This window comes from Eulemur rufifrons, chromosome 1 (genome assembly GCF_041146395.1).
Source record: "Eulemur rufifrons isolate Redbay chromosome 1, OSU_ERuf_1, whole genome shotgun sequence".
NCBI classification, from domain to species: domain Eukaryota; kingdom Metazoa; phylum Chordata; class Mammalia; order Primates; family Lemuridae; genus Eulemur; species Eulemur rufifrons.
This window is the reverse complement of record NC_090983.1, coordinates 65,001,969-65,029,643: the sequence shown is the minus strand read 5'-3', so window position 1 is coordinate 65,029,643 and position 27,675 is coordinate 65,001,969. Positions and strand designations below refer to the sequence as shown.

The 27,675-nt window shown below is 37.4% G+C and overlaps 2 protein-coding genes across 2 annotated transcripts in view; both read right to left on the bottom strand.

Moving 5' to 3' along the window:
* Nucleotides 1-4,092, bottom strand: part of CD302 (CD302 molecule) — a 31,662-nt gene extending 27,570 nt beyond the window's left edge. Inside the window, exon 1 of the mRNA XM_069495123.1 lies at nt 3,922-4,092. Coding sequence (XP_069351224.1) covers nt 3,922-3,988 — 67 coding nt within the window. The 5' untranslated portion in view covers nt 3,989-4,092. The remainder of the gene's footprint in view (nt 1-3,921) is intronic.
* A 6,994-nt stretch (nt 4,093-11,086) lies between these two features.
* The window catches only part of LY75 (lymphocyte antigen 75), a 90,174-nt gene continuing 73,585 nt past the window's right edge, over nt 11,087-27,675 (bottom strand). Inside the window, exons 29-35 of the mRNA XM_069494995.1 lie at nt 25,741-25,935; nt 22,801-23,027; nt 21,403-21,571; nt 17,631-17,780; nt 15,397-15,519; nt 13,311-13,478; nt 11,087-11,490 (exon numbers count right to left, since the gene is read on the bottom strand). Of these exons, the coding sequence (XP_069351096.1) occupies nt 11,312-11,490; nt 13,311-13,478; nt 15,397-15,519; nt 17,631-17,780; nt 21,403-21,571; nt 22,801-23,027; nt 25,741-25,935 (1,211 nt within the window). The 3' untranslated portion in view covers nt 11,087-11,311. The remainder of the gene's footprint in view (nt 11,491-13,310; nt 13,479-15,396; nt 15,520-17,630; nt 17,781-21,402; nt 21,572-22,800; nt 23,028-25,740; nt 25,936-27,675) is intronic.

Here is a 27,675-nt window from a genome sequence, read left to right as displayed (position 1 = left end):
AATCCTGTTATAATTAAAAATCTGCCCACTAAGCTCTCTGTAAAGTGCCTTTCTATTACCCTTATTTCTTTAGAGCAGTCCTGAAAGATAGGTTGTTATTAATAATGCACCTAAATGACTCTTCGGGGATTTTATAATTTTATAATTCTATCTATTAATTTAGTATACACAGAAATTTAGGAGCCTGATGAAAATTTTAAAAGCTGTACTTAGCATAACTCCCAAAGTTTCCATATAGATCCTCTGCCTAAAATTACCATGTGCTAAAAAGAATAAAATGTCATATCCACAGGAATACTTCGTATTACCAGTCAAATCTAATAGAACTCTCTGTTCCTTTGTAAATTCTTCTCCTTTTCCTCCTCGTTTTTTATTTTTTTTTAAAACAACCAGGCACAGCATAAGAGGAAGTGATCCTTAGGACATACTTGTTCTAAATGTTAACAAAGAAAAGGCAAAAATTTTATTTTTCTTTTTCCTTGTCAATTATAAGACCTTTGCTCCTTTCCCATTAAGATATGAGTTTCAGTCACTTACCTTCCACAGGGGCAACTGTGCTAGATACACAGAGGAAGAAGAGGGCTATTTATTAAATTTATGGCACCCTATCCCTTCTTTACATCACCCTTCCCAACTTAGCTTCCACGATGTCCCTTCCATCCTCTCCCATCGCCTCCCTCCTCAGAAGCACTGTCATGATATTTATTCACAGAAGGAGTGTGCCATTGTGAATCTGCACCTTTCTCATTGGGCATCACTGGTCCATTTTTTCATAGATTCAGTCTCAAGACGTGCCCTCAAAATCTAAAATAACCCACAAAAGCAGTAAAATACTTGATATGGACAATGAAAAATTACGGAAGATAACCCTGTTGTAAAGCCAGTTTTCAACACATAAGCAAATGGTTAAAATCTTCTCAACTACGAAAGAAATCTTGAAATAATACAAGAAAAATAAACATTAGCATTTCAAAATCTATAAAAATACTCTAATATTTAATCTGAAATAATTTCCCCTGAAACATAACTGTGCCACAAGGGTCAGAAAAAGTGGCATCAATAGATTAAGAGGATTTAACGCTTTGGATTCAATTATGAGATGAGTTCATGGCAGAGGTAACATAATTTGAAAGAAACTGCAATCCAATTATGCTCTCTACTTTTTAAATTATTCACCTAAATTTTTTCATTCCTTGATTATAAATTAGAGTAAATTGAGTACACAAATCAAAACAAAAATCCATAAAACACTAAAATGTCTGCTGTTATGGAGCTTCCTTCCAGTAAGAGAAGCAACAAGCAAGAAGACAGAGGAATAAACAAGACGCAATCAGAAAGGCTTTGAAAAAGTTAAAACATGGAGACACAAAAGAGAATGCGGGTGTTCAGGGAAGCCTCAGGAAGTAACACATGAACAGAGATTTGAATGGTGGGGTGGGGGCAGCCATGCCAAGGACTGGGAGGAGGTGGTCGGTGCAGAAGAACCAGCAGGTGTTGGAGGATAAAGAGAGGATAAGGTGGAAAGAGGATGCCATCAGGGAGGAAGGCAGGGGAACCTCATCTAAGGCTTGTAGGCTATGGCAATTCAAAATTAGAAACCTAGATTCTGATCCACATCATGGCCACAGAATGAGGACTTACTCTGATCATGCTTATTTTCACTCATGCCATGGGAAGTCACTGACCCAATAAACACATACTGATCATGTACTATGTGCAAAAAACAACATGACAGAAAAACTTTTTAAAGGGTATACCAGGGGTCCTTACTCAGGAATTTAAAGAATGTTTTGTCCATTGTTACTTTCAAGATAATAACTAAGAACAAGAGCACATTCACTAATAAACTCCAAAATAGCAGATTACAGTAACAATGATTTCCATTTCAACATTAAATTTATACTTTATGCAATACCATAGAAGCTCCTCTATCAATATCTCCCATCCATCAACAAGCTCTTCCTCGATTTAGTTCTAAGCCAAATCCTGATCTTGTTTGGATAGGAGATCTGTGAGGTATTGTGATGAAAAACATACACAGTAGTTTTTTCAGCCCTATAACATTATGTACATGAATGTGCTCAGTAACCACAAACATTCAACACACGTAGTAAGGTGGTATTCATATGTTTGCTAGTTGCAGTAATTACCCTTCATTTTGTATGATGAGAACAAAGGGAAGGAAACCAAGATTTACTATGCCTGTAACAGGTGCTAGACATGGAATTCTCAAGTAATGCTCACAATAACCCTGTAAGGGAAGTATTATCTCCATTTTACTGAAGTGCAGATAAATTGGGTAACTAGCAAGGCCAAAGCTCAAGCTCTTTCTAAGTTAATCCTTAAAGCTTCCTGACCGAGAGGAGCTGATTAATTAACAACATTAATTTATTCAACATGTACTTCTAAAGCTCTTGAAAAGCCTATATCCAAACTGGACTTATAAAAGAACAAAACTTTCCAAAGAAAAGTCTGTCCTCTATTGCTGGTCAAAACAACTTCTCTGAATGAGAGAGACACCAAAATCTGGAAACTGATCTCTTACAAAATCTGACAAGAAAATTCAACTAGCCTAAAGTACAAATGCATGGGAGTGTAGAGGGAAGGTTAAATGGGAGTCCAGATGTTATTGGCTCACATAATGAGGGTGTGCATAAGGAAGGTTCAGAAACAGTCCAGCCCTGTCTTAGACAAAATTAATGTTCTCAGTCTGAACAGTGTGAAAATCAGCATATCTTGTTTCTGCTCCTTTGATAGGCAGCAGATGGTATAACTGGTCATAAATGCTGGTCCACAAAAGCTTTCCGGAAAGGAGCCTTGAGTTTGTAGGCAAGTTCTGAGCTGCTTACTATGCTGCTGGCCTCCAACCCTGATGTCCTTTAAAATATTCCTGCCTGTCAGCAGGCTTTGAAAGGGAACTTATCATTAAAAGGCAGTGAAATTCGGGGGGGGGGGGGGCGGGAATCTCTTGCATAATCATTTTATTGAAGCCCACACAAGTATTCCTTTAGTTCTTGTTTATTTTGCTCTTTAATTCCTAGAATTGTTGGATCAATAGTGTTTTTGGAAGTCTTTCTTCCCCTGAGTTTCCCCATCAACACATTTTTGACATGCTGTGTGGAAAACTTGTTTTTTGTTGTCGTTTTTTTAAAAAAAACACATAGTCAATAGAATTGTGTATTTTCCCCAAGAGTCATTCTGGAAATGACTAATCATGTGTAATTTTTCATATGTCACTTGCACAACAGCAGACTAGACAAAATGTTTTAAATCCCACGATGGAAGTGGAATCCAAGCTTCTCCTGTTCCCGTTCCTCTTGGTTCCAGGGGTTATTTGGCTGAACGGTTTTCCTGTTTCAACAACTTGAACACCAACCAACTGGACAAACAACGCCTCTTGCAAAAGAGGGCCTGCTTCCTCCAGCCCCCCACGCCCGCCCCCTGCACACCCCTCCCGGGCTGCGCACCAGCTGGGGAAATCTCTGCTGCCAACTTCCCCGCTTCTCATTTCAGCCCCAAAAGGCCCCGAAACTACGCCCACGGTGGGACTCTAAGTCCCCTGCTCTTCGGTCAGTCGGACCCATTTGGGGGTCCCTTCCCGCGGAGTGGGGTCTGCTCTGAGGATGTCGACAGGGTGAAAGAGAAACGGCCCCCTTGAATCCTCGGCCACCTCCCTTCCCCGAGGGCGCTCTCGGACCCCACTGAACCGGGAAAGGAGGGTGGGGGATGGCCAGACCCCAAGCCCCACGGGGGCGCACGGGATGGACGTGCAGGGAAGGGCGAGGTGCCCGGCCAGGGTGCAGCGTCCCCGGCCGCCCTCGGGCGGGTGGGGGTGCAGTGCCTGGGCTGGGCAGGGGGCGAAGGCGGTCGCTCGCGGCCGGGGCTCAGGCCGAGGAGGGGCCGCGGCAAGAGGCAGCTTACCGGCGACCGTAGCAGCGGCGAGGCCCAGCAGCGGCAGCAGGAGCGTGGGCAGCGCGGCCCGCGGCATGACGGCGGGCGAGGGCGCCGAGAGCGGGCGGGCGGGCGGGCGGCAGCCGACGGGCGAGCCGGCGCGGCGCGGGGGAGGCGCCTCTCGGAAGAGCCGAGCGCCGGCCCGACCCCTCCCACCGCGGAGGCCCCGGCCGGGCGGAGGGCGGAGGGGAGAGGTCCCACCTAGCGAGGACGCGGGCCGCCCGGGTCCCGCGGAGGGGCCTGGCGTGCTGCCTTCAGGAAACTTCTCTCTTTAATTTCGTTTTACTTTTCATTTGAACTGAAATAATTTCAGACTTTTGAAAATGTTGCAAAAATAGTACAAAAAATTTCTGTAACTGTTCGGCCCACTTCCCTAAATAGTAACATCTTATATAATTCCAGTACAATGATCAAACCCCGGAAATTAACACTGGTATAAAACCACTAGCTAATCTACAGCACTTATCACATTTCGCCAATTGTCCCTCCAGTGTAAGACCCAATCCAGGATTATACATTGCATTGAGATGTCATGTCTTCTTTGTCCCATTTAATCTAGGACAGTCCTCTGCCATTCTTTGTCTTTCACGATCAAAACACGTTGAAAGAGTGCTGGCCAGTCGTTTTGTAGAATGTTCCTCAGTTTCCGTTTGTCTGATACTTCCTCCTGATTGGATTCAGGTTACGCTTTTGGGGGGCAAGTGTACCACAGAAGTGATGTGCCCTGCTCAGGAGGGACACGATGCCAATATGTCTCATCACTGGAGATGTTAACTTCGGTCACTTGGTTAAGGTAGTGTCTGCCAGCTTACTCCTTTGGATCTAATGGCCAGAAATCTTTTCAAAGGCTCCTCCCAGTGGACTATGTCTCTTAGACAACTTTTCTCTGTTAGTAGCTTCTGGGTCAAGAGTCCTTAAACTATGCTTGCTATAATATGTGCATAAATTGTGCAATTACAACTTGACCCGTGAGGGCTTTTGGAGCCGAACAACACAACCCAGGGCCAAGGATGGCTGTTTGTTTAAGCCTCACGGCATTGGCAAAAGAGTCCTATAAAATTAAATCTAAACACAGTAAGAAGAAAACGAACGACCCAATTTAAAAATGAGCAGATAACCTGGAGTCACCTCGTCAAAGAAGATATATAATGGTAAATAAGCTTACAAAAAGATGCTCAACATCGTATGTCATTAGAGAATCACAAATTAAAACCAAAATGAAATACCATTACACATCTATCAGAATTACTAAAATTCAAAATACCAGCACTACCAAATGCTGACAAAGATGTCAAGCACCAAGGATTCTCGTTCATTGCTTAGGGTGGGAATGCAAAATGATACAGCTACTTTGGAAGAAAATTTGGAAGCTTCTTACAAAACTAAAACATATTCTTACCATATGATCTAGCACTCTTACTCGTTGTTATTTACCCAAATGAGTTGAAAACATACACATGAAAGCCTGCACATGAATGTTTATAGAAGCTTCATAATTGCCCAGATCTGGAAGTAACCAAAATGTCCTCCAATAGGTGAATGGATAAACAGTGGTACGTCCATACAATGAAATTATTCAGGCAGGGCATGGTGGCTCATGACTATAGTCTCAGTTTTTTGGGAAGCTGAGTTGGGAGGATCACTTGTTCTCAGGAGTTCAAGGCTGCAGTGAGCTATGATTGTGCCACTGCACTCCAGCCTGGGCAACAGAGTGAGACCCTGTCACTATTAAAAAAAAAAAAAGATATATTATTCAGTGCTAAAAAGAAAAGAGCTATCAAGCCAAGAAAAGACCTGGAGGAAGCTTAAATATGTATTGCTAAGGGAAAGAAGCCAATCTGGAAAGGCTACATACTATGTGATTCCAACTATATGAATTTTAGACAAGACAAAACTATGGAGATAGTAAAAAGATAAGTCATGCCAGGGGTTGGGGTTGGGAGATAGAGAAGAAGAAAGGAATGAATAAGTGGAGCTCAAAGGATTTTTAGAGCTGTGAAATTATTCTGTATGATACTGTAATGGTAGTTGCATATCATTTTACATTTGTCAAAATCCATAAAATGTATAAAACAAAGATAAGCCCTATGGACTTTAGTTAATAATAGTGTATCAATATTGCCCTGATTTGATTAATTCACATTGTATACCTGTATCAAAAACATCACACGAACCCTATAAACATATACAACTATTCTGTACCCATAATAATTAAAAATAATTTTTTAAAAAGTATAAATATTGGCTCATCAATTGTAACAAATGTACTACTTATTGCAAGATGTTAATAATTGGGGAAACTGTGTGTGTAAGGAGGTATATGAGAACTCTGTACTTTCTGCTCAATTTTCTTATAAACCTAAAACTGCTCAAAAAAAATCTATTTTAAAAAAAATCAAGTCTAACTCTTTCCAACTCTTTCTAACCCTTTCCATGTTTCTAATAGACTAGACTGAAATGAAGTTATTACATCAAGGAAATTTGACCAAGGGGTCAATAAGGAGAGTCAGAGAGAGTTAGAGGTGGTAGGGACCATCTTTATTTACTGACAAGAAAATCAAGACCCAGAGAAGGGATGTGACTTACCCATGGGCACACAGTGAATGCCAAGAAACGAACCAGAAGCCAGGTCTTGTGTGGTCTCTCTCACCTATTCCAGGTTCATCCCCTTTGACAAAGTATCAAAGTCTTGCTCAACTTACTTATTTAGATTCTTCTTCTCAAGCTGTCAATAATGGGTTTGTTATCTACCAAACCCAAACTGAATCCTCCCAAAGGTACTGTACATTAAAATATTGACACATCTTGATTCTGGACTCTTTTGCCCTGCTAACTGCACTAGTAAAGTGAACAGTTCTATGCAATCATGCAATTGAAAAAGTTCTCTTCTCTACCGCCCCACCTCAGGCACCAAAGTATATTTTATCAATGTGGTAACCTTGAATTAAACTAATTTTCAAATACTGGTTAGATTTACAATAGAATTGACATCCTAATGAATTGATCTAATTTAGGCAAATAATCTATTTTAACATTATTTTTGTAAGTCATTTGAACTAAGGAAAGGTATATTTTTTCCATTGTTAACTCTGGTGCACATTGCCTCATTTTCTTTGCTAATATAATAAACCAGACTACTTACTGCCTTTACGTGAGCTAATGTGTTATTTTACCAAAATCTCTCACTATGAAGTCTTGCTCTCCAGTCACACCTCATACCTTTAATTTTTCCTTTTTTCTCACTTCATCTTACCTCCTCTTTGGCCTCATTTTTCTCAGCCTTTTATTTCTCCCTTATCCATCCAGCCTGGACACCGTATCCTCTGTTCTCCTTATTCCTCTGGTACACTTGCCTGGCCAACCCCTGAACCTGGGGTCTCCTTTTCCTCAACTTCACTGAAGTAACTGAGGACAAATAGAGGAAATCAATCAATTCTCCTGATGGTTGTCATTAAAAATGTACGGCTTTTAATTTCTTCTGGGGCCTGTATACCTCTTCTGCAATCCTTATATTTTATTTTACCTTGGTCATTGTCCTCTCCTATTCCTCTCATTAGGTATTTCAATTTTTTATTACTCTGTTCAAGTTAGGACCCCATCTGCTACCCCTACCTTTCTTAGCAGAAGACTTTGCCTTCCAGTACTCAACAAGAAAGTGGAAGGCATCAGGTGCAGACAAATATCTTCAAATGATGATCTGCAGGTCTTCACTTGTGGCCTCAGAGAAAGGCATGCTTCCCCCATCCCATCCAAACCTAATTGCTCTTTCTGCTTGGAATGGCCCCTTTCATCTCATCTTCTCTGAGATCTCCTGCCACTAATGACTTGCTCTCTTTCCCCTGCATCATCAATTTCTCTGTGTCCATGGTTTTTATTTTTGTTTTTCCTCTCACCTTTTAAACCTGTGAATCTCTTTCCCCCTCCTTTGGAAAAAAATCTTCCATCCTTCTTCTCCCTCTAGCTATGGCCCAATCCCTCTCCTTTCCATCCACAATATACTTCTCAAAATCTAATGTTCCCCATTCCCTAATTTCCCTTTAACTTTTCAGCTCACTCCCATCTGGATTATGGCTCAAGCACTCTGCTGCTTTTCCATTGGCTAAGACCATCTTTAGTTTTCTACTTCCTAGAATCCACTTTTTTCTGCCTCTGCCTCTGCATTGTTTAGCAAGTGGATCAATATTCACTTGATCCTACATTGTATTAAAAGGGTATTTGGCCAGGGAACTAAGACCCCAGCCTTCTCAGGACTGATCAACAACCCATGTAAGGTCCCTGGGAAAGGTCCCTGGGCTTGGCATTGCTGGGCAGCCCTTTGGCCTGAGGTATTAGGCCTAGATAACTTTAGACCAAAACAGAGGGTGAGTCCTCCTCTGTGTTTTTCAACTTCCCCAGGCCCAGGTGTGGTGAAACTAGGATAAAGGGAAAAGGTTGATGACGTAGATCAGTGAAGAGGCTGGTGCAAATAATTCAGGAGGAAAAAAAGGATAAAGACCTGAAATAATCCAGTTGACAATGGAGATAGCTTGCTTTGTGAGAATTCTGAGGTGAAATTTACAGAATCATTAGATTAGGAAGAGAAAGACAGGACTTGAAGATGACTTCTGGGTTTCTAGCTTGTGAGACTACGAGTATGGTTTTGTGGTTTTTTTCATATTAATTGAAAAAGAATATAAGAAAAAAAACTGGGAGAATGGAAAAGAAGTTTCTCAAGTTCTGCTCGTGATTAATTTAGCTCAGGAAAAAAGGGAAATACACATACACTAAATTTGTTGAGACGTAGATATAGTGAGACTGTTTTAATTTAGAATATATAGGGAAGTGAAAGTAACTGTACACATCATGAGGTCTAGTAAAAAAAGGGTTTTTGAGAACTAGTTAAAATTTGTCTCCTTAAGCACGATAAAATTATTGAACTAATTATGTAATAATAAAAATTGGGTCTTTGCTTCTCCAAGAGGGTTTTAGGATTGAATGAGACTAGGGTAAAGGAATCTGCACCTCTGAATTTTCCCAGAAAAATCTCAGCAGAGATATCAGGATTGGGGGTTCCTAAGACTACAGCAACCATTTGCAGGGGAAAATTTTTAGATAATGACAATATCTTGCCCTAGGATCAGGGATGGGAATGTGCTGTGTATGGGGGGAGGAGTAAAAAGGGGATGATTATTGGTATCACTTGAATGTTTGTCCCCTAATGCTTCATCATTACATCTATGTACTTGCTTTTTTAGGTGCCTGGTTTTTAAGAGATCAATTTTATCAGTCCACATGTGATGGTTGGGTTAGTTACAGAAAACTGGAATGAGCCGTCTTTAGTTCTTCTAAAATATTTGGAACAGGGAAATGAGGAAGGAAAAACAACATGGGCATTCTAGGCCTGGTGTGCTGGCTCATGCCTGTAATTCCAGCACTTTGGGAGGCTGAACAGGAGGATCACTTGAACCCAGGAGTTCAAGATTGCAGTGAGCTATGATGACGCCACTGCACTCCAGCCTGGGTGACAGAGCGAAACCTTGTCTCAAAAAAACAAAAACAAACAAACAAAACACAAAAAAAGTATAGGCAGTTCTGGACATGTTGAGGACATTCACATAGCTTGTCCAGTAGGTGGCTGGAAATATGAGCCTGGAACTATATATTTGAACTATTAGCTTAGAAATGGTTGTTAGAGGGGAAGGGCCGGACAGGCTCTCCTAAGGGGAGCACAAAGAATGAGAAGTAAGTGGAACACAGATGGAATCCCTGCTGATCCTGCTAGTCAAAAGACACACTGAGCAAGAGGCATCTGAAAAGGAGACTAAAATCAAACATTCAGAAATGTAGGAATGCTTATATTTATCCTTTAAAAAAGGCACACAAAATCTGTTAAAGAATACCTCAATTTATAATAGCTGGACACCTTATTTCTTGTCATGCTATATGACTAATATAATAAAGCCTAATCTACAGAAATTTTCTTTTCAACAAGGATTAATGCCAACATTTTACTTAAAAGAAAGCAACTTTATTATGATATCACCACTATATACAGCCGTAATTTTCACATCAAGTTGGTTCAGTTCTTCGAGGAAAATCTTAGTGACTAAAATTGTACACATCATAGGACAAGAGAACTAGTCATACAAATTTGATAAAAAATATTCTGGGATAACTATAAACTATATTAAAACTGTCTTAGAAAAATTATTTACAACTTTATTATAGTATAAACACTCTGAATTTAAAATAAATCTATGGATTTTATACCAAAATACTCTAAAGTATAAATATAAGTTAAATGCTAAATAAAACATCCACCATGTCCAGTGGATGCTATTATTAAGAATATATCCTAGGTGTAAAAATTTTACATGATAACCACAAAACAAAACATATTTCCTTAATCATTCATAATTTTAAACATTTTAATAGTAATTACAATGTTTAGAGTTTCATTAAAAAATCCTTATTTTTACAAATGCAGGCCATATAATTTCCTTCATGGATCCCTTCTTCGTTTAGCTCATGTAAAAAGGTAACAAAATAGTAAAAAATTCTTAGTCAAAAGTTGACATGTTATGTGAAGTATATAAATTGTAAAATTCTCAAGCAGTCTTATATCTACTTGATACCCTTTAAAAAGGAAGCAGTTAAATGTACTGCATCAGAAAAGAGAAAACATACTGCTTCAGGGTAACTAATCAATCTGGAAATAACATTCCCACACTTTAGAAAATGTTAAGTGCTAAATCTTTAACAGCCATTGTTTTATGAACAGAAAAAAAACCTTTGCATTTAAATAATATTAGTATGAAATATTTTTGGAATACAATCAGAAGCATCTTGCCAAGAGGCATCATTTTGCTGTATAAAAAGTAAGCATATCTCATTGTTTAATAATTTTTCCCAAATGCTACAAAGGGCTATTTTGAAACAACGTTGATACTATTTACAGTTGGGTTTTTACCTTGAGGTACTAATTTTGCATTTGGCTGGATGCTTTTAAAAATTAATAGTGTACGTGTGAATAGTAATTTTAATTTTCTAAGACGTTTTGTTAAAAATGCCATTAAAAAATAAATATCCTAGTTACCAACCATATTCCTACAGAGAAAATGCACATTAAAATTATTACCCTACAAACAATTTGGACTTCAGTTCAAGCTTCAAGTTCCTCTCCATTCTATTAACTGGAGTTATAAATATGGCATTTAGTGGGCAATTAATTGTGGATACCAGCATATGCCTAAGACCTAAGCAACTGAAAAAGTACTTAAGACTTCTACTTTGGAACAGAGTAAATACTGACACTGGGAAAATTTTAAGTGGCTCATTTCTCCTAACACATTAGTGCAAATTAGCAAACTTTTAGAATAATTTAGTCATGGAAGGAAGGAAGCATAATCTCATCTTCATTCACTCCTTGTTTGTAATGAACTGATGAGAAGCGTGCCCAGTGGAAACGCTTCTTTTGGAAGAAGAACCAGATGAGTACGCTGACGAGAGCTAAGACACTTAGCACTGCAATTGCGATAGCTATTCCTCTGTAATCAGGGCCTGGAATAGAAAAAGTTTGCCATTGGAGGAGAGAATACAAAAGTGATCATTATTAATTTTATACATTCAGGTATGTGTCACATATGTAAGCCCATAAACTGTGTACATTATGGATACAATAAATACATGATTGTTGCATAGCATTAACACAGAATTCAAACTCATCATCAAATCCTTAAGTGCTTTCTTTTCAAATTTAGGTGTTTTCCTTTTCATTCAAATCCTCTTCATTGCTGTAAGAATTTTCTTCCAAAGAAATTAAAAGCATTTTGATTATTCTCACTTTCCCTTCCCAACACCCTTTTAGGAAGACAACACTACCTGTATATTATCCTACTTTGATAGCAAATTGCTAAAAGCTGTAAATTTTTGTGTTTGATTTACCTGGGGCCAAATAAAGCATTATTTGCTCTAAAATGATTTAAGCCTCTGAGATGACCTCATTTAGTGCCTATTCAACTTCAACTGCTGTCCCAGGCCCCTTCTCTGCATGCTGCCCAGAGGGATTCATTGTGTCCCACACCTTTAAATACCATTCCTATGCTGACTCTCCTTTTCGCTCATATGTCCAACTGCATACTAGACATCTCCATACAGATATCTCATCTCCAGATGGACAATTCAAAATGGCCAACACAGAACTCCTGATTTACACCACCCTAAACTGCTCCCACCTACCCCCTAAAATCTTCCAGTTGCTTTCCATTCCACTCAGAATAGAGCCAGAACTCTTCATCTTTGCTTCCAAAGCACCTGCCTACCTTCCAGCTCTTCCTGGAGCACACAGCAAGCTCATTCTGCCTTAGGCTCTTTGTCCCAGTTGGCACCTCCACCTGCTATGCCTTTTCCCCTGATCTTTGGTTGGGTGATTTTTTAGATCTCAGCTTCCGTGTCTCCTGCTCTTAGATGTTATCACTGATAACTTAACCTAGAGTAGCTATGTACCCATTTTCAATCACATAGAGTTTACAATTTTTTGATATTTTCCTCTCTTTCAAAAATTGACCTGCTTGTTTATCTTTCCTCACTAGATTGTAATCTCTGTGAGAACAGGTACCTTATCTGTCTTGGTCACAGGAGTATTCCAGACATAGAGCAGGGCATGAGTGACATATAGTAGACACTCTAAATATTTGCTGAGTCAATGCATGTATATATAGATACTGATTACTTAGAATTGGGGTTTTATCTTTAATATTTATACACCAAAATGGAAATTTTTATGCTAGATCTTTAAAAATGTTTTTGTGAAAAATTTAGAGCTCTTTCTTCAGAAATGAAGTCAAGATAATATTTATATGGTTATTTTATATATCAATTCATGATGAAACACAAGTTAAAATTGTGCTTTCATACAGATACCCTGAACATTTTAAGTAATTAAATGTAGTTTTGCATCATTTTAAAATTAATCATTAGTTTTATAGGAATGGGAAGAAAGGAAGCAAATTAACTACAGAAATAGTCCTTTAAGCTTTTACATATTCAAACTATAGAATAAAATACATCTCAAGACCATTTTCAAAGAAATTACCTCCCTAATACTCTGGCAGCTTCCATTTTTCTTAGAGAAGAATTATACAAAGTTTAGAATGTTTAATAGTTTCATTTGGGAGCCCTAGACATCTTGTGCATTTATTATCTCTTGTGATCTATTTTTCAGGGGAAAAATCTCTGTGATTTAATCAAGATTTTTGGATATATTTTAAGGACTAAATACTTCAGGACCAAGTACAAAACTTTGCATATAATTGGATTGTGTATGTATTTCCTTACCTGTTCTGAAAAAAAGTTTCTTTAAGGACAGGTTACACACTTACCCAGAGGAACTTTGCAGACAACTCTTCCGAAGCCATGTGAACATTCAACTTTTCTCCAAGTTTCATTTGAAGCTAACAAAATGCTACATTTTCCATTGCCACTCTTTCTCTTATTTTCCCATTTGACAAATTTCACTTCTGATCCATCTAACCAACTCCAAGACTGGTCTGAAGAAAGAAATTACATGCACCAATATTTATTGCCACTAGAAATCAAAAGCATGTAATTCATATAACTCATTAGAACTGTGCTGTACAATGTGATAGCCACTTTTTAAAATGAAATTCATTAAGAATGAAAAAAAAATTGAAATCACTTGCACTTCAGTTGCACTAGTCACATTTCAAGTGCTCAATAGCCACATGTACCTAGTGACTACTATATTGGACAGTGCAGATATAGAACATTTTCATCTTTGTAGAAAGTTCTGTTGTGTAGCACTGATACAGAATGTGGTGTTTTGATCAAAATGGAGAATGCACATTTATTGTGTGAGGGATAGATTTCTAATGACTCATATCCTCTCTCCACCAATTTAAAGAACTCATATCATTAAAGATATGCTAGTGGAAGAGGAAGAGTCCAGAAAGATGCCTCCCCCACCTCCACCACCATGACTCCATTTTTGTTTCCCAGCTGAGGTGGCTCCATCTTGTGGTGATAGTGTAAACACAATATACAATTCATTAAGATGGCCAACTTTGGTTGGTTTTATTTTGTTTTGAGACAGGGTCTCACTCTGTTGCCGGACTGGAGTGCAGTGGTACAATCATAGCTCACTGTAACTTCCAGCACTTGGGCTGAAGCAATCCTCCTGCCTCAGCCTCCTGAGTAGCTGGAATTACACCATGTCTGGCTAATTTTTTAAAGTTTTTGTGGGACGGGGGTCTCATTATGTTGCTAAGGCTGGTCTTGAACTCCTGGCCTCAAGTGAACCCAACTCAGCCTTCCAAAGTGCTGGGATTACAGGCATGAGCCACCGTGCCCAGCTGAAATGGCCAACATTGAATCCATTCATTTTTTGACAAGTACTTAACATTTTAGAATTCACATTTATTTTAATAATTTAAAAGTCAACTTTGCATAAAATGTGAAACACACTTCCTATTCCTCTCTCAAATTTGCATTAATTCATTCTTTATTAATTCCAAGTTCACTCAAACCTCATATGTATTATTTCTTATTGAAAAATTCTTCCACAAATTCTCTGAATGAATTCTCTGCAATTTTACTAAGCTATTTGGAAAAAAAAAAATCACTATTAAGACTTAATTTTAGGCCAGGTGTGCTGGCTCATGCCTGTAATCCTAGCACTCTGGGAGGCCGAGGCCTGTGGATCACTCGAGGTCAGGAGTTCGAGACCAGCCTGAGCAAGAGTGAGACCCCCGTCTCTACTAAAAATAGAAAGAAATTATCTGGCCAACTAAAAATATATATAGAAAAATTAGCTGGGCATGGTTGCGCATGCCTGTAGTCCCAGCTACTTGGGAGGCTGAGGCAGTAGGATTGCTTAAGCCCAGGAGTTTGAGATTGCTGTGAGCTAGGCTGATGCCACAGCACTCACTCTAGCCCAGGAAACAGAGCAAGACTCTGTCTCAGAAAAAATAAATAAATAAAATAAAATAAATTAAAAAAAAGACTTAATGTTAATCTATGGTAAAAATATCCAAAGAGTGAAGAGACTTGCAAGAAGATAAGTTTCTGAATAACAAGATAATAAACTGCAAAAGCATGTGATGATTCTTAGGGAAGTAAGTCACAGGTTCCTTGTAGGAAGGACACTGGGGACACAGACATTGCTGTAGGAGAAAAAAAAATCCTGATATTCATCCAAGGATCTTAGAAATAAGCCCGTAGAATAATTCCAACTGATTTAACCTGTTTTTCTATTTCATTAGTGGTTTCCATCATGTAAGTTAGGTATTCATTCAAAATTTCGAAGCCTCCAGAACAGCAAGCAGATCTAGCTTATTTATCAATAAGAAGCATGTGACTTAGCCAGAACTTAATATCCTTTAGCAAGGCTGAAGAATGGTATTTAGGACAATTTAGAACTCTCTTTGCACACAAAATTGTGTTACTTACAGACAGAATGTTGAGATAATCCAAGCCAAACTCTCATGGTAATATTATTATTTTCCCTCATCAGTCTGCTCACAAATTTATTCTCAGCTTCATCTTTTATGGAAACGATATTTGCAGAATGATCTGTTGAAAAAAACAAACCCCCAACCAATTACCTTTATGTATACTAGAGAAGTCGTTTATTCTGAACTAGTCATTTGAATAAAATCTGTCATGAACAAGATCATTGAGAAATTCAAGCTTTACACAGAGACTGTTTTTAAAAACTGGTATTTATGTCAAAATTTTAACAGTACTTCCAAAAAAGTTAGAAACATTTCTAGATTGAAATATATAAATTCCATGATTCTTCAAAATATTTATCTGGCAATAATTTTTGAGCTTGGAACTGCCTAACTAGTGAGACCTTTGTGTTTGAACAGTTAGTCATAATAACTGGGCTATGTGATGTTAGAAATGTGTCCCCCATATAGATTTTTAGCACGTTCTCCTCAACAACTATTTTTGTATAAATAACTCAGCTTTAAACTTGCTTCTATTAATATGAAAGTAAAAGTGAATAGACCTGAGATTGGGGAACGTTAGTCCTCCCTTTAATATTTTATACATAAATGTGCTTGGTCATGCCCATTGTAAGTTTCTAAAACAAAATAGTACGGAATTGAATGAGTGGGTATTCTGGAAGTTTGATAGGTACCCCTAAACTCACAGAGAAAATAGTGTCATCACCAGCAGCAAGGAAAGAAGGGATAGAAATAAAATAATAACTAGACCTGAAAATCAATCCCAAATGAAATCAAATAGTCTTCAACAGCAACAAGCCTATCCCTACTTTAACTAAAGCATGTCTTTTGTGGTGGAGGGTATTTTAAGAGGGACAAAGGAAAGTCTTTACTCCTTCATAGAACACCACAGTGCGCAGGTACTTTATATGTTACCTTGTTTAATATTATACAAGCTGGTACAGGAAGGAGTTATCACTGTTTTACACATGAGGAAACTGAGGGTCAAGAAGATTAAGAAAATTGTTCAGGTTCACACAGCTAGCTAGTTATAGAATTAGAAAGCCAATCTCAATCTTCCTAATAATACGAGTTTTGAGAACTCACTATTTGCAAGGCACTGTGCCACATTTGTATCTATCATCTCATTTCATCCATTCCTACAGCTCAACCTGTACCGGCCTATGAAGTAAGTCCTATTTTCATTCTCACTGTTCAGATGAGAAAAGAGAAACAATGACATCACTTCCACCATATCTCTTAGCTAGTATGTGTAGGAGTTGGGCTTGAACCCAGATCTGTCTGCCCCAGTGGCTTAAGTGCTTAACCCATGCACTATATTTACAGTAAACCTTCTATTTTCTCCTTTAGGAGAAAGAGGCTCCTGACTTTCAGAACATACATATAGTTTACAGTAGTTCCCATCAAGTATATACATGTATAACACAAAACAGTTCTCACACAAAAGTTCCTAGTAACCAGAAAAGTTTTTAATCAGTCAAGCATCTCCACAATAGTTAGCAAAACACATTAGATAAGTGCTATCTGCCTGGCTAAATTGCTACCCAAGGATGCAGATGAACAGTTTTGGTCTTTGAAATACTCTATGTTGTCTCCCTAGAAGTCATTTTACAGTTTGACTGTAGACTAAATTGTCATGAGAGAGAGCCAATCATTGCTGCTCTTTCAAAAACAGCTAAGTCTGAAGACAAAAAGCCCTGGATCTGGGCCAATCCTACTGCAGAATGAATGAACAACCCATGCGGCTTTGATTTTGTTCCCCTGGTCAGGCTAATCTTACTTATTAATAACAAAGTAATAGAAAGTCTGTAATTTATATTTACTGTTTAGCCAACTTTGCATACATTTTTACCTCTTAATCCCTTCATCTAAGCATATATAACTGTATTTAAAATTGTTTCATTTGTCAGTATTTTTAACAGTTCACTTAGCAATTTTTATTCTACTTCTTCCTACTTATTTTTATTTTCCATGTACTTAATCTTACACTGATATTTTTTAATGGTTATTCCAATATTCCATTGAGATTCTATATCATAAAATACTTAACTCTTCCCCTACCACTGGGCAATTAGGTTATAATGCTATTATAAATGACAAGTGCTTTAAAATATTTAAAAAAATATAATCATTACTTCGAATTATGTCCTTAAGAAAAATTTCCAAGAATTAAATTATTGAATCAAAGAAAATCAACAAATTTTAACTCACCAAGTTTTGGACACAACTCTCTGGCCTCTGAGAAACTGTGCAATGCCTGGTCAGACGTGTAGCAGTGATCCCCATACTGGATCCACCGTGACCCATTGCCTTTTGCTGCTGGGCATCTTGATGAGTATTTATAGGGGGACAGCTCTTTAGCTATAAAAATGTTAGACACAGCTGTAATAATGCACAGAAAAACCTGCCTGCCTTTTAAATCCCATCATATGTCCCTGTTTGACACTGTTGTGTTTACAGATAAGAAGCATTTAACTCTTGTTTCCTTGTGTCGAGGAAGGAAAAAGAAAAAAAGCAGCATTCAACTCAACACACATACCAGAGAAAGCCACAGCCTAAACGCCATAAATATACATTCTAATTAGCTTTTTGGAATACCATTTTAAAAACTTAGACGGTAGAAGAGGAAATTACTTAGCCCTCTACGACTCAGACTAAAGTAAAAACAACTAGAAAAATGGAGTAGGAAAAGAAGCAAAGACAGGCTAGGCAGGCCTGAAACTACTCTGAAATAATAATCAAAATTCTTTCTTTCCTTGGATTCCTTTTTATTTTGGAAAAACCTAGTTTTACCCAGACATATAAAGAACTATTTTTTAAAATTACACTCAGAAGTATTAATAAAAAATTGGTAATTTGTTTTACAAAGCACAATATATCAGCACAGCAAAATCTCTCGCAAACAAAAAAAGGGAGGGGGGTAGAGGTGGCTTCTCAGCTCTTAAAAATGCCCCTGTTTCCAATTAAATTGTTTAATTTTTTAATTGTGCTGAGTAACAAGAAGCAGCCTGTGTAATGAAGCTTGTGCCTGTTACTGTCTGCTATTAATTCCAGTGGAAGAGCATATGAGAACTGGAAGGTAAACTGTCAATAATGTCCTGTTGGTGAGGTACAGACGGTAATCCCAAGCCAAACGATTGCTTTGTAATGTATTTGGTATGGCCTGCACGTCCTTCAGCAATGGAAGGCTCTTTCTGCTTTTTTCTCCATTTGGTAGAGTCCTTCTTATTTGTGGTCTCTGTGCTTCTAGAAGGCTACTGCCATTTCCTTCTTCACCAAGAGACTTTTTGGTGGCCCTTAATTCCTTCTTCTGTTTCTTTACGTTTTGTTGGAAGCCAAGCTTGATCTTTTTGAATATTAGTTATTTGATTGATTTTTGCCTCCATTCTTCCGACTAATGCTACCAGTTTGAGTGCTAAGCCTTCCTTGAGTTCAACAGTCGGACTTCTGGATAAGTTTCCCACCTGCTGCTGATCAAAACTCATTTGCTAAATTCATCTATAAAGTCTATGAAACTTCTGACAACTCATCATTAATGCCTCTAGTGGAAGCAGATGTTACTAGCAAGTTCTTGCTTTTACCACCTTATGAAAATAGTTTGCCAGAGGCATAGTGCTGACTACTCCACTGTTGCAGTGGGATCAACTGCTGATGCGAAACAAGTTGGACACTGGCTACCACGGCATTGCCAGGACTGGTGGACTTTTCCAAATTGTTTGACTTAAAAAAAAAAAAAAAAACTCTTCTTGCGCTGAGAATGAAAGAGTCCTCATTTTCAAAGTCTGTTTATTTCTGGTACAGTCTGCAACTGGGCTGCCTTAGGTTACATACATTTTTTCCCCTTTTTTGTTCTTCATGAAGTTTTGCTTCTAACTCTTACAATTTTTTTTTTCCTCCTGCAAGGGCCTGCCTTGTGGAAAGTGTTATGTTTCTGTTCAAGAAGATCCAATTTTTTTTTTTGAGACAGAATCTCACTCTGTTGCCTGGGCTAGAGTGTCGTGGCATCAGCCTAGCTCACAGCAACCTCAAACTCCTGGGCTCAAGCGATCCTCCTGTCTCAGCCTCCCGAGTAGCTGGGACTACAGGCATGCGCCACCATGCCTGGCTAATTTTTCTATATATATTTTAGCTCTCCATATAATTTCTTTCTATTTTTAGTAGAGACGGGGTCTCGCTCTTGCTCAGGCTGGTCTCGAACTCCTGAGCTCAAACAATCCGCCTGCCTCGGCCTCCCAAAGTGTTAGGATTACAGGCATGAGCCACGGCGCCCAGCCTCCAATTTTTTAATTGTGGTAAAATACACATAACACAAAATTTACCACCTTAACTATTTTTAAGTGTACAGTTCAGTAGCATTAAGTACATTCACATTGTTGTATAACCATCGCTGCTATCCATCTCCAGAACTTTTTCATCTCACAAAATTGAAATGCTATACCCATGAAACAATTCCAAATGTTGAATCTTCTCCTTCTAGTCCCTAGTAACTGTCATTCTACTTTCTGTTGCTATGAATTTGATAACTCTAGGTACTACCTCATATAAATGGAACCATACAGTATTTATCTTTTTGTGACTGGCTTATTTCACTTAGCATACTGTCTTCAAGGTTCACCCATGTTGTAGCAGCTGTGTCAGAATTTCCTTCCTTTTTAAGGCTGAATAATATTTGTGTATGTGTGTGTGTATATATATATATCCTCCATGTTTTGCTTATTCATTCATCTGTCAATGGACGCTTGGGTTGTTTCCATCTTTTGCCTATTATGAATTATGATGTTATGACATATTGTACAAATATCTATTATGAGTCCCTGCTTTCAATTCTTTTGAGTATATGCCCAAAGTGCTGGATGATACAGTAATCATATGTATAAGTTTTTGAGGAATTGCCATACCCTAAGGCGATGTTAGTGTTGGTTCTTTCTGGTGGCTCTGAGGGAGAATCTGTTTCATACCTCTCTCTTATCTTCCAGTGGTTTCCGGCAATCTTTGGTTTATAATTCTTGTCACTGCAATCTCTGCCTTTGTCATCACGCGGCCTTCTTCCCTCTGTGTATCTGCCTCTCTTTTATGAGGACACCATTCATTGGATTTCGGGCCCACCTTAATCCAGTATGACCTTATCTCAACTAACTACATATGCAAAGACTATTTCTAAATAAAGTCACATTCTGAGGTTCTGAGTAGACAGGAATTTTGGGGGGACACTGTTCAACCCAGGTTAGCACAGAACTTATGTTTGGTCATGTTGTCATTCTCCTTCATCCTGTAAAGTCTGTTTCTGTAAGACAGATGTGCTCTCTATTTCTGCATGCCTTATCATATTTCTCAGGTATTCCAATTGTTTTTCTAAAAAATTACATTTATTTTCTGTACCTAACAACTGAAAAGTCAGTTCTTTGATTGTGTCTTTATTCCTCATTCTTTATGTCATTCTCTCTTTCTTATATTTACTTGTTTTATTAGACCAAGTTTCCACGTTTCCTTCTGCTTGCATCTGTTCAATTCCAAGTGTTGAATCTGTTCTTCGAGAGTCGTCAGAGCAGCAAACATGGCGAGCGCTGAGAACCAGAGGCTTCCTCATCTCTCTGCCTACCCCGCAGGTCTCTGCAGCCCGGGGTCGTCTGGGTTTTTGTGTCCTTCCTCCAGGTTCACCCTGTTCTTGCCAAAGGTGACCCCAAGTCCAGCCCCTGATGAGATGTTTTTTTAAAAGAACATCTCAGCCTTTGGAACACATTGCTAAGTGAAATTAGAATTCACAAATTCTAAAGCAAAATTTACCTGGTGATAGAATGAATGTCTGTGGGAACAAATTCCCTCAGTGGATATATTGTATTTGTTTCTATTCACCAAGTATCAAAATTATTTGTATAGGATTTGTGGATAAACCTCATTAAAATAAAAAATTATTGAGATTTAATTATGCATGTAAATTATGTCATATTTTAGTAATATATGGTTATTCGAAATCAAATCTTACATTTTGCAGGTTTGTAACAAATAGCACCATCCTTAACAGAACTGCATTTTTCATGTTTCCAAACTCCTTTTGGATCCAATATAACACAATTTCCAGGAGATTTTTGGCCTTTCCATGGAATGTAGTCAAATGTACTGCCATCAGACCATTCAAAACTTGATTCACTTCCCTGTTTTAAGAATAATAAGATAACCTGAACCGAGATGTGTGACTTCAAAAAGAGCACAAAGGACAATATACGTACTTTAAGAAACACTGTAATGAAGTATTAATTCTTTGCTTACAAGTATTATAGATCTGAACCTATTTGTAAAATCAGAGATTTACTTTAGATGCATTGATTTGGGACATTTGCTCTGGCACAGTTTAAGTAGGACTTTAAACTTAGAGACAGTGTTACTATATCCTGTTTCTAGATTTTTTTGTTTGTTTGTTTTAAGGATGAGTTTGCGTAACACTTGAACTTAAATGACAAGCAAATGCCTTCCATTTATCACAATTGCAGATTTATAATCCCAACCTTCATATTGTTCTGAATATTGTTTTCTATGTTTTATAGTAATAGTTTTGTGGTTTGTGTCTCTGGTTACAATTTTCACGTTACAGAGTCCATCAAGCAGCAGGGGGCTAGAAAAGGAAAATAGGAAGACTACCTTTGATTTTTCCTTGAATCTATAATCTCGCCATCCTTTCTTTCATTGGCCCCACTTTGTTCTAAAGATAATTTAAATTAAGACTAATCTCTAATCTCAATAGATGACTATTTTTTTTTACCAGACATTACTATGAGTACATAAATGTACCAATTAATAGGATTGAAATAGTGGCACAGAAAATGTGTTTATCAGCAGAAGACTAATCTTAAGCAGTGCTAATTTCTAGGTGAAAAGTGGGAAGAAAGTATAAATTTATTAGTCCTAACCTTGTTAAGAATTTTAGTTGGCACCTTATATAAATTTTTGTGTTAAAATCTCAATGAAAATATTATTACCCCAATTTTATAGATGAGGAAATAAGGTTGCAAAGGTTAAACAACTTGCTTATGATCACCCAGCACATTAATACCCTGCCGCTAATATTGAAACTAAGGTTTTTTTGATTCTATGCTTTTCATCAGATTTCCAATTAGTCTTCCCCAAATTGGCTACATAAATATTGTTGATACATTATTTTAATCTATTGGGCCCTTGGGATGGCCTGGCCATTTGCCCTAGCACATTCTACAAATAAAGTTTTTTATTTGTTCTATGTCGTAAAAGGTAAGAAAGCACTACGCTTTGCAAACTGAATCCTAGGACTTAATATGATGCTGTACCCTGAATTAATATTTTATGCTCAAATTTCCAACCTTAAAAGTAACAGATTTGAAAAGTTTCTGGGAAACAAAGCAAGACTTACGTCATGACTTGAGAGCCCAACCCATAGTGGAAATCCATCACGTTTTGCAATATCTTCCAGAAAGAGCTGGCCATTTTGGTTATGAATGCTTGCCAAATAACCTCCACTTTGAGAACACGTGTTTAATGCTTCATACCATGTTACCTTTTTTTGAATAACATTATAAACACCATCTTCATATGGAATAAACTGTGGCAGTGTAGTATTATATTCTTCTTTGTAGTCAACTATAATATTTAAATTAAAAGCATTGGTGATTACATTATTTCTAAATACATATTTTGGATAAGATGACATGTAATCATTTCAGAAGTTAAATAAAACTGGGTTTCTTATTAATAAGGGAGGTCAAATGCATACTTTATTTTTCTTATTGCTACAGCACATATCATAGGCTCTTAAATATTACAGTTGTCTGGATGATTAAAAGAAGGCATAAACATAGTCTTTCATTTAAGGGGCTCATATATTAGTTGGAGACAGAAAAAAACAATACATGAAATGATGGCAAAACTATTAACCACTAGGATATGTGAGACTGACCAGAGGTTCTTCAGAATTAGGGGAGTCAGGAAGCCTGCTTGATAAACCAGATCTCAAGGGTTAGGTGAAATTAAGACTAAAAAGAAATAAGGTAACCAGAAAGTAAGGAAGTGCTAAAAACAAACAAACAACAGCAGCACAATGATAAGGGACATAGGAACCAAGGGAAAGAGCTCCCAATGGCCAAAGTCAGAATAATTTGAGCAAAATATTAAATAATGTAGTAAATTAGAATATAAAGTATAAAATAAATAACCATGAGTCCATACTAGGTCTAGAGGGCTAGAGGAAAATATGAATAAAAAGAAGGTAACTCAAAAGTAAAGAAGTGCTAAAAACAAACTACAAACAACCACAAAGCCACAATGATGAGGGCATAAATAAGTGAATGAATATATTTTAAAATGAGAGAATATAAACGAATCTCCTGTGCTGAAGAATTCTAAATAATTATATAAATAGCTCTCCCTCCTCAGGAAGGTGGGGAATAACCCTCCAACCTGTAAGGATGGACTGAGTGTAGTGACTTCCTTATAAGGAGAACAGTGTGCAAAGGGGGGAAAAAGAGGACCTTCCCAGTAGAGAAACCTGACAAACACTACCTTGAGCCAGGTGGTCAAGGTTAAAATCAACAGTGATAAGTCACGTGGACAGTATGTACTGTTCATATGAAGTGATGAGGATGCCACTGTACATCTGTGGTCTTCCCCCCCAAAACTCGTAACCCCAGTTTAATCATGAGCAAACACCAGCCAAGCCAAACTGAGGGATGTTCTACAAAACACATGACCAGTGATCCTCAAAACTGTCCAGATCATCAAAAACAAGAACAGTCTGAGAAACTGTCACAGCCAAGAGAAGCCTAGGGAGATATGATGACTGAATGTAACGTGGTGTCCTGGATGGGATCCTGAAGAGAAACATACGTCAAATAAAAACTAAGGAAATTTGAATAATGTGTGGACTTTAGTTAATAATAATGATAACGTATCAATATTGGTTTATCAGGCTGGGCGCGGTGGCTCACACCTGTAATCCTAGCACTCTGGGAGGCCGAGGCGGGTGGATCGCTCAAGGTCAGGAGTTTGAGACCAGCCTGAGCAAGAGCGAGACCCCCGTCTCTACTAAAAATAGAAAGACATTATCTGGCCAACTAAAAATATATATAGAAAAATTAGCTGGGCATGGTGGTGCATGCCTGTAGTCCCAGCTACTCAGGAGGCTGAGGCAGTAGGATCATTTAAGTCGAGGAGTCTGAGGTGGCTGTGAGCTAGGCTGACGCCACGGCACTCACTCTAGCCAGGGCAACAAAGTGAGACTCTGTCTCAAAAAAAAAAAAAAAAATATATTGGTTTATCAGTTGTGACAAATATACCATACTAATGTAAGATGTCAACAATAGGGAAAACTGTGTGCGAGATGTATGGGAACTCTCTGTACTATTTTTGTAACTTTTTTTTTTTTAAATCTAAAGCTATTCTAAAATGAAAAGTTTATAAAAGAAATTAAAAAAAAAAAAAGAAAGAGAGAAGGTGGAGATCTTCTTGACAGGGAAAAAAACAGAAATAAAGGTACAAATAGGAGGATGGGCATACACCATACATGGTATAATTGAGAGATCAGCCTGACTGAGAAAAAGATGGTTACTGAGCAAGAATGAGGAAAAATGGGGAAAAAATGGGGATGGGAGAAAGCCTAGAAATTAGGGATGGAGACTTGTTTCTAAAGTCTCAAAAGATTACATGTACTCAAAGTAATTGAAAATAGGAATCCTTGGAGATTGTTGATGGCAACGGTCTTCAGGAAGTTATTCTGCAGCACTTTGAAGGGAGGCGATTAGCCAGGATGCTACCGTGATAGGCTTTGTGTTAGCAGAGGGCTTAGAGCAAAGTGGTAGTAATAACATTTAAACTCTGAAAAGTTTTAAACTAACATGCATTTTAAAATAGATTTATTTAAGGATTAGGCAAGGTTGAGAGACATTCATTTTGCCTGGAATATCAAAACTCTACCCACACACACTTTCTTATTTATAAAAATCCTATCTATCTTTCAGGGTCCAACCAACTTCCACCTCTTCCTGAAGGCATTCCTTGTTTTCATTGATTTCGTTTGACTTCCCAACAAATTTAAGTCTGTACCAAATAATTTAAGACTAACCTACATAAAATAATTACAAAGAATTTAATGCTATCTCTCTACCTACATGTTACTCCTGAGGTCAAGACCATGACACCAGGGTCCATATCTTCCTTCCTCCATGACCTCTGTAGCACCTCGTGTAGGACTGAATACAGAGGAAGCATTAAAAAGTCATGATTGCATGATTCCCCTAGCGGGACTAATGGCCTTATATTCTTTTTCCCTGGAGTTAACACTGTACATTAGCATACTTACCCATTTCAATTTTACAAGCAAGCATGAGGTGCTGGTGAAAATAAAATGTTTCTTCAATAACATTAAAGGTTTGAATATCCCAGAAGCCATCAGTACTCAGACCGACCCAAAACTTGCCATTCTTTATAGTTGGTCTTCCTTCTCTCCAGTGTGTATATGACAACATGGTCTTATCAAACCACATGAGAGAATTATCTAGAGAAAAAATATTTTTTTCTATGATTAGAGATTAAATTAAGACTTGAATTATAGTTTTAAGGTTCATATTTCAAACTCAACTAATTTTCTCTTTCCTTTCCCCATCTTTTAAAAGGTTGTATGACTATTATAATCCTTTAAAATATTTTCTGATTATAACAGTAAGTCATGCTTATTTTTAATTTGGAGAATATATATATTATAAATATAAAAATTAAAATTTACCTATAATTCCACCATCCTTCGATAACAACACTATGATTTTTCCACCAAATATCCATTTCTCTTACATATGTGTTTAATTGCAATGGAAATAAATATAATTATTTTATTAAAAAATCACTGATATATTCCAAAATTAGTGACAGGAATATCTTCTCTGGATATAAACTGTACACAATTGTGCATACTACAGTTAACTGATTTTTAAGAAGGATGCCACGACAATTCAATGTGGAAAGAATAGTCCGCTAAACAAATGGTGCTGGACAACTAGATATCCACATGCAAAAAAAAAAAAAAGATGAAGTTGGACCCCCTCCTTTCACCATATACAAAAATTAACTCAAAGTAGATCATAGGCCTAAATGTAAGAGCTGAAACTATAAAATCCTTAGAAGAAAACATAGGATTAACTCTTCATGACTCTGCGGTAAGTAAAGCCTTCGCAGATATGAACAAGTGGCAAAAGAAAAAAATAGATAAATTGGACTTCATCAAAACTAAAACTTTTGTGTTATCAAGAAAGTGATGGGAGAAAATATTTGCAAATCATTTATTTGACAAGGGATGTAGATACAAAACATATAAACAACAATTAAAAAAGACAACTCAATTTTAAAATGAGCAAAAAATATGAATAGAGATTTCTCCAAAGATTATATACAAATATCCAATAAGCACATGAAAAGATGCTTAACATCATTAACCATCAGGGAAATGCAATAAAAACCTCAATGAGCTATCACTTCACACCAAGTTGAATGGCTATAATCAAAAAGACACATTAAAAATAAATGTTGGCATAGATATGAAGAAATTGGAACTCTCATACACTGCTTTTGGGAATGGAAAATGGTAGCTGCTTTGGAAAACAGTCTGGCAGTTCTTTGAAGGGTTAAACAAAAGACCCAGCAATTCTGATCCTAGGTGTATACCCAAGAGACATGAAAACATGTCCATATAAAAACTTATACATAAATATTCAGAGGAGCGTTATTCATAATAACCAAAAAGGTAAAAACAACCTAAATGTCCATCAACTGATAAATAGATAAATAAAATGTGGTATATTGGAGAAACAACTTGGGCTAATTAAGTCCAATGGTGGTTGACTTATCCTCAACTGGCAAATCCAAGTTTTAGCTATTGCTTGATAGTTTAACTATGATTAACTCATCTGGAAACCATAGGCATTTAAAAAAACCTTGACAATGGTAAGAAATAGGTTAGGTAGCAAAGGAGAAGCCTATTTTTATTAATAAAATGGTCATATTTGAAGAACTTAGCTTCTTTTGCTATTCTACCTCTGGCTATCATTGTTCTGTGCCCCTTATTAAGCCTTTTTTAGGGTAAATTTATGCTTTTGATGCTTTATGCCAACAGCAAATTTTCCTAAATCCAAAACCTCTATGATTTTCACGTCATCTCTGAGAATCTTTTTAAATTGGTCTTGTTTCCCCTATATTGGACTCTATGTTTTTAAAAATTTCATATCAATCACATTTTGGATTTGTG